The 7,194-nt window shown below is 46.3% G+C and overlaps 2 protein-coding genes across 2 annotated transcripts; one reads left to right on the top strand and one right to left on the bottom strand.

Annotated features, from left to right (window-relative positions):
- The first annotated feature begins 1,997 nt into the window (after positions 1-1,997).
- On the top strand, positions 1,998-5,390 carry LOC123061668 (rac-like GTP-binding protein 5). The gene is made up of 7 exons (XM_044484861.1): positions 1,998-2,398; positions 3,072-3,159; positions 3,319-3,428; positions 3,550-3,613; positions 4,653-4,717; positions 4,831-4,896; positions 4,976-5,390. Exons 1-7 carry the CDS (start codon positions 2,300-2,302, stop codon positions 5,075-5,077), a joined length of 594 nt encoding a protein of 197 aa, XP_044340796.1. The 5' UTR covers positions 1,998-2,299; the 3' UTR covers positions 5,078-5,390.
- Positions 5,391-5,428: 38 nt separating this feature from the next.
- On the bottom strand, positions 5,429-6,892 carry LOC123061664 (uncharacterized). Its single transcript, XM_044484847.1, has 2 exons — positions 6,363-6,892; positions 5,429-6,225 (listed from the first exon to the last, which is right to left on the bottom strand). Exons 1-2 carry the CDS (start codon positions 6,493-6,495, stop codon positions 5,585-5,587), a joined length of 774 nt encoding a protein of 257 aa, XP_044340782.1. The 5' UTR covers positions 6,496-6,892; the 3' UTR covers positions 5,429-5,584.
- Between the last annotated feature and the right edge of the window lie 302 nt (positions 6,893-7,194).

Below are 7,194 nucleotides of genomic sequence, written 5' to 3'. Positions count from 1 at the left end.
ACTTTTAAAAACAAAAAATAATTTAAAATAAAAAACAGATGATATCTATGCTTAGGCATAGTTCTTGGCCAGGGGCTACCAGGAGGTGCCACGTGGCGTGGCTATGCCTACGGCAAGCCGTAGGCATAGATGGAAAACTATGCCCTACGGCTTTGCCGTCGGCATAGCTCTGCCACGTGGCAGCTCCTAATAAAAAACATATGATATTTATGCCGACGGCCGCCGTCAGGGTCGTCGGCATAGATTTGACGGCGTCAGCCTGCCGTCTGTCCCTGGCCACGAGGGCCACCTTTATGCCGACGGCCTAACTATGCCTACGGCTGCCGTAGGCATAGATCGATATATGCCGACGGCCTTACTATGCCTATGGCTGCCGTAGGCATAGATGAAAGTATACCGACGACTTTTCTATGCCGACGGTATTCCCCGGGCCGTCGGCATAGCTCCATCTATGCCTACGGCAGCCGTCGGCATAGATAAGGCCGTAGGTGTATAAGGTTATTCCGGTAGTGACATATCAAATGTATTGCTAAGACCTCATCCATACTAGTTAAACAATTCGTTCTCGATGATCGTCTCCCAGCCGGTAAACAAAGAATCATGTTCCTTCTGCCTATCATACAGAAATCTTGTGGCTATCTACAAGCCTGTATAGCTCTAGTTCTAACCCTACAAGTAGCTAAGGCGAGAGCAGTCCAGATAGGCCCACATGTCATGTGCAATGACAGGAAGCATCCCTCCGTCCATATGGAACGGGCAAGAAAGAAAGAACACAATATGGAGTGACGTGATAACAAGACGAAATCAGATTTTCTTTTTGGGGAAAAAAGGGTTATATTACTCAGAAATCAAATTTCTGTTCAACGGCGTATTTCCAGTACCTAGTCGCAGCCAAATTTCCAATGCCTCCTATTCCCATCAGATTTTATTGTGGAATTGAATTCTCAAAAACAATGAACTCTTGATGCTACTCTGCTCGCTCATTTGCTGTGTTCTCCAACCTCCCCGCAACTAGCACTGCATATCCAGCGTTGTTTCCCCGCTGGTTTTTATAGTCATGTATACGGGAGTGAATATGTGCCTACCTAACGTCTATTTAGTGATCTTACCTATTAATTTCCTGCCTTCTTTTCACTCACTTGTCACGCCGTTTTTGTTGCTCTGCTCTGAGCATTTCCAACCGCTTGGCCTACAGCAGGGCTTAAAAAAAAGGGGCTAAATATGGGATTATTGAGAGAAAATACAGTTTGTTTTACCAATACACTAAATTTATGAAACAAGCTGATACAATATATCTCATGTAAGCATTTCCTCCAAAACTGACTGGGATGGCCTGTCTGTCGGGTTTCTGATGTACAAATAATCCCATTGAGCTAAGTGGTTAGCATTAGTAGTTTTGTTTTCTGCTAAATAAGAGTCCAACTAACGTGTGTATGTCCACGTCTTAGCAAAAGTAAAATGTCAAATTCTAAAATGGCATAAGCAAAGTGGTCAAAAGCTAGAGCGGCAAAAACAAAATTTTCCCTTTATTATTATCATTGTTGAGGAAATCGTTAACCGGTAGTTGCTCGGTTGGCTGGCGAGTGGGGAATTAATAGGCTAATTGGCAAGTTAATCGGCCATTTAATCAATTAATCGGATGATTTATCGGTTTATCGGCTACTCAGTGATCCTACGAGTAGGGATTAATCAGTAAGTTTAACTGCTTAATCGGACGAATTCTTGAACATGGATTATTATTAGGTATATATATAGGTATAAGTATAGATATAGAGGTATAGATTAAGGGTCAAATGAAAGAGAGAGGCTGGATTTGTGCTGACGTTGTAGAAGTGACACCAAAAGTAAAGAAAGAGAGGATGGATGCGTTTTGTGAGGGGGGAATCACGCACGCCCACACCAGACAAACAAACAAGCAAGCAAACAATTGAGCCATCTCCATCTCCATCGGCTGGAACAGTGAGCGAGTGGTAGTGGTACTGATAGTGGGGGAAGGGAGGGGCCTAACTGCAAATCCTCCTCTGCTCTTCTCTGCTCTGTTCGCTGTCTGTGGCTGTTGAGCTGAGCTGAGCTTCTTCCTTCCCCCACCGCAACAGCAGCCGCAGCCGCAGCCGACGGAAGGCAACCACCGCACCGCACCGCAGCGAGGAGCCCCTTCCCTTCCTTTCCTTTGGTCCCGGATCGATCTGGCGCAGCGGGGGCCTGCCGGGAATCGATCGACCCAGGACCAGGAGGGAGCGGTGAATTAAATTGAATTCAAGAAAGAAAAGGGCCGGCCAAGCCGGGGGCGGGGGCGGCGATGAGCGCTTCTCGGTTCATCAAGTGCGTGACGGTGGGGGACGGCGCCGTCGGCAAGACTTGCCTCCTCATCTCCTACACATCCAACACCTTCCCCACCGTAAGCTGCGTCCTTCCCTTCCTTCTTCAACTACCTCCACCCTACATACATGTACATGTACATGGATGGATGGATAGATACATAGATAGATCCCCTTCTTAGAACAAGACAGATGGATATATGGATGGATTCCCCACTTTTACAAGGTGAATCATGATTACTTCCTTTGTTTTCAGTTCAACCGATGCTAAGCCTTCCAAATACTAGGGAAAAGGAAGATTGATTCATGGATTGTGTTGGAGGTTGATGAGGAGGGAGGGAGAATCTGACTTAACCAACTAGAGTACCCTGCTATGCTAATGCTAGCCTCACTCAATTTACTAGCTACTTTTCAAATACTACTTACTATATATCCCTGATAGTGCTAGTCTCCGACTCCAAGTGAGGAGTTTATCTCCACCCAACAATGAACCAAATCAAATCAAATCTATTGCTGTCACATGAAACCTCTCTCCCTCCCTCCCTGTTTCTAGGCACACACACACACACGCACACGCACACAATGACTTTTAGATTATTTTTTTCTACTGCGTTCGTTCATCTTCATCTGCCACCCAATATGATGAATAGCTAAAGCAACTGCGTTTTCATATCCAATGTACAGCAAGCAAACACTTTTGCATCTTGCACTACTAACTCGTGCCTTATCCTCCATTTCTGCATTACATTACAGGACTATGTCCCAACAGTCTTCGACAACTTCAGCGCTAACGTCGTGGTTGACGGGAGCACCGTCAACCTCGGATTATGGGATACTGCAGGTTTGCTTTTCTTTCCCCCCATTTATCTTATGTGCACACATGCTAATATCAACATCCTCGTTTCCATCTTCTATTCTCTGTCTGTGTGTGTATGTGTGTGTTCAATAAATCACACCCACCAGAATAATTAATGGGGAAAAAATGCGATGAATTTAACAGGACAAGAGGACTATAATAGACTACGCCCACTAAGCTACCGAGGTGCCGATGTCTTCCTGCTCGCCTTCTCTCTTATCAGCAAAGCAAGCTACGAGAATGTCACCAAGAAGGCAACCCATCCTCCTTTGATCCTCTCTGTTTCCTTACTCCCACTCTCGATGACTTGTTCTAGTTTCATAAATTGTTTGTTATCTTGCTTATGAGATATGACATGTGCTTGTAATTTTCCAGTGGATCCCTGAGCTACGGCACTATGCTCCTGGTGTGCCCATAATTCTTGTTGGGACAAAGCTTGGTATATGCCCCCATCCGTCTCGTATCTATGTTATGCTTCTGCAAAGTATCACATTTCTCTGTCATTCTTGCTGGAACTATGCTTGGCGTGCCCTTTTATGTCCTATTGCATTGCTTCTGCTTTAAGTAGTCTGAAATCCCTGTCTAAGTATAGGCATCTTTGTTGCCATGAGTTCACTTGTACTGTCACTGATGATGGTCTGCAGGCTTATGATATTTCAATATCATCTTTACCCATCTTTGCATGTTGAAATGCTGCTGACTTGGTTGAACGGAAAGCAAGCAAGCTATTTGAATTTTATGGAGGCATGCCTGCTGCCCAATACTTTCTAATACAGGAATATGGCATATATCCCTTCAAGCAAGTAGTTTTTTCTGCTACTAAGAACCAGCTGAGAGATTGTTGTTGGTCCTTAAACAAGAAAATGGCAGACTCGTGTCTTTTAGTATTGCTGGAGATACTTGTGTTAATTCGAAAACTTGAGATCCTTATAATTAATGTTGAATTCCCTGGTGTGAAATTAAGACTTGATATGATGATATTCGGGTTATCTCTGATAAAGGTGTGATGATACTCGTATACCAAATTAATGAATGTTGCAGAGACCAGAATGCTATTTCCTTTGTTATGCCAGTGACTAGACATCAGTTTGAACATAAGATTAGTTTCTATCTGGTTGTAGTCCATATTCTTTGGCTCAAGTCCAATATACCGAGGTCTGTTTTCTTTACATGATTTTATTCAGTTTTCAGTATGACAGAAATTCTTGATGTTATTACCTCTTAGAGCCCTGCACACGTTCTTGTCAAATTCACTGACGGTTTAGTCAATTTGAGAACACGTGGAACACAGTGCTGTTGTAGCCACTTGAGATTGAGTTGCATTGCTTTGTACCTGATTCCCAATTACAGTTGACTGTAAGAAATGCTGTCTAATAAGAAGTGACATTATTCCGCATGTTTCGGCCTATTACTGCTTTCTCGCTACTTGTTGCTGTAAGAAATGTTGTATAACTCAGCAACTATGTTCATGTTAATAGATCTGCGGGATGACGAGCAGTTTTTCGTGGATCACCCTGGAGCTGTTCCTATTTCCACCGCTCAGGTACTCGGAAGCTTTATCTGTTTTTCTTCTTGAGAAAATAAATAGCATATGTGTATGTTCTGTTGCTTGCTTGCATAAGATAGTGATCTCATCTCTGTGGCTAATGATTGTAGGGTGAAGAGCTGAAGAAGGTAATTGGCGCGACGACCTACGTCGAGTGCAGCTCAAAAACACAGCAGGTAAAATGAGTGCACCTCCTAGTAGTGAAGAAGAAGGCTAGTTGTAGTGTTGGGTTAGTGATTTGGTTGCACGGTGCAGAACATCAAGGCGGTGTTTGATGCGGCGATCAAGGTGGTTCTCCAGCCTCCGAAGCAGAAGCGGAAGAAGAGGAAGTCGCAGAAAGGATGCAGCATCTTGTAAAACTAGCTCAAAATGGTGGAGTGAGCTGAGGAGCAGCCCTTTGTTTTGCAGTGTCTCGCTTCGACCAAAGGGATCATAATTGCCTCGCCTCGCCTCTCCTTGTTGTTGTTGTTGTTGTTGTTGTTGTTGTATAATTTAGTTTGGCTTGATAAGGAAGATATGTAGGCTTGACATATTTTTTACTAAAAAGTTGCAGCATCAGCTCATGATGATATATATGTAGTAGGTAGTATTTTGTGGACGATGAACATGGAGTGCTCAATCCAATCCTAGTACTTACTGAAATATACTACTAGCTGCTTATTTGTTTGTTTGTGCTTTGCATTTTGGATTTGCAGTGGCAAATTTAGACGAACCCCAAATGTTTTGAAAAATAATCACACTCATCACTGACTGACTGACTGTTTGAATAGCAAAATTACAAGTCTGAGTAATACTAGAATCTTCCGGGGTGTCTCTGCTACCTTAACAATTCAGTTGGTACAGACTAGACTAGACTAGACTAGACTAGACTAGACTGGACTGGAGGAGAAAAAGCAGAGTGGAAGCAACCAAGGCAAAGGATGTGTCTCCGGCGGAGAGTCGTCCGGTTTGGTGGTGGCCGGCGGAGGTGGTGCAGGAGAGGGTGACGTCGGGGTCGCTGAAGCAGCCGTGCTGCTGGGCGATGCCCCTGCCGGCGGCCTCCAGCTGGAAGCTGGAGTTGGGGCTGCCGCTGCTGAAGAGGAGGCACCAGAAGCCGCCGCGGTCGACGCCGGCGCCCACCTGCGCGTGCTCCCTGCCGCGGACCACGGTGGCGTTGGCCATGTGGAGCGCGTCCCCGCTGACGCCGTCGGAGCTTTGGCTGCTGCAGCCGAGGATGCGGCCGGACACGACGTCCACCGTGGGCAGCTCGACCCCGCAATTGGCGGCGTAGACCTCGGTGATGTCGGTCTCCGGCGGGTGGCAGGGCGGCGCCAGCGTGCCGTCGGCGGCGCAGGCGGTGGCGGGGGAGAGGGCGAGGCAGCGGGCGATGCACTGCAGCGCCATGCAGCCGAGGCCCTTGGTGGTGCGGAGGGCGGGTAGCTTGGCGGCTGCCCGGTCGGCGTTCACCAGCGCCACCAGCGCGTTGGCTGGGTTTGGGTTCCCCCCTCCGCCTTGAGCGCCTCCTTCTGCACATCCATCCCAAAGGATAGAATAGAATCAATGAGCCAAGCACATGCACATGCACAGCACATAACAAGAAGAAGAGAGAGAGAGGAGGAGAAGATGCATCGATCGGGAAGAATATGTATGTACTGTACCGTACCGTGGTGGATGGTAGGTGCGGCGAGAGGCAGCATCGACATGGATATGGATATGGCGCAGAGGCCAAGCATGGCGACCACTGCTCCTTGTCCTTCTCCTTGCTTGGAATTGGAGATCCCAAGCCACATTGTCATTCAGTGTTAAGAAGAAGAAGAAGAAGAAGAAGAAGAAGAAGAGGAAGCAGATATATAGGATAGGTAGATCGATGACCAGAAAGAATTAAAGAAAGAAATAAGCAGCAATGGTGGACGGACACGGAAAGAAGAAGAATAAGAAGACGACGACGACGACGACGACGAAATTGGGGAAGAGATGGGTCCGCCCGTCCGTTGGTGTGGATGAGATGAGATGAAAATGAGATCGGAGAAAGTGAAGGCGTAGCAGCTGCTCTGCTCTTGCTCTGTTCCACGGAAAGGAAACGGAGAAAAGTCATAGGGCTCATCAATTCACCTTCCCGTACACTGGTACACAGTAGACACGCAAACGCAAACGCAACGCAACGCAACGCAATTGATCCTATCCGTCTGTGCCGTGCACGGAAAGGCTTGGGCAGGCAAATAAATTAGCAGGCTCCTCCACTACCACTGTCTCTGCTGTAGTACCATGCATGCTGCAGTGAAAATGAAATGAAATGAGGGGAGGGGGAGGGGGGAGGGGACCAACAGAACAGCTTCTGTCGTTCAGAGTCTCTTTTCCCTACTATTGTCTACACTGTAATGCTCTCTCCGTAAACTAATATAAAAGCTTTTAAATCATTATTTTAATAATCTAAACGAATAGTGATCTAAACGCTCTCATATTAATTTATAAAGGGAGTAGTATTTACCAAGAGG

The sequence above is a fragment of the Triticum aestivum genome, chromosome 1A (genome assembly GCF_018294505.1).
Source record: "Triticum aestivum cultivar Chinese Spring chromosome 1A, IWGSC CS RefSeq v2.1, whole genome shotgun sequence".
In the NCBI taxonomy this organism is placed as follows: Eukaryota; Viridiplantae; Streptophyta; class Magnoliopsida; order Poales; family Poaceae; genus Triticum; species Triticum aestivum.
This window is presented reverse-complemented; position numbering and strand designations above follow the sequence as displayed.

Coding starts and splice junctions, on each gene's coding strand:
- LOC123061668 (XM_044484861.1), top strand. CDS start 2,300: ATGAGCGCTTCTCGGTTCATCAAGTGCGTGACGGTGGGGGACGGCGCC. Junction 2,399..3,071: donor CATCCAACACCTTCCCCACC/GTAAGCTGCGTC, acceptor ATTACATTACAG/GACTATGTCCCAACAGTCTT. Junction 4,897..4,975: donor GCAGCTCAAAAACACAGCAG/GTAAAATGAGTG, acceptor TGCACGGTGCAG/AACATCAAGGCGGTGTTTGA.
- LOC123061664 (XM_044484847.1), bottom strand. CDS start 6,495: ATGACAATGTGGCTTGGGATCTCCAATTCCAAGCAAGGAGAAGGACAA. Junction 6,226..6,362: donor CGCACCTACCATCCACCACG/GTACGGTACAGT, acceptor ATGGATGTGCAG/AAGGAGGCGCTCAAGGCGGA.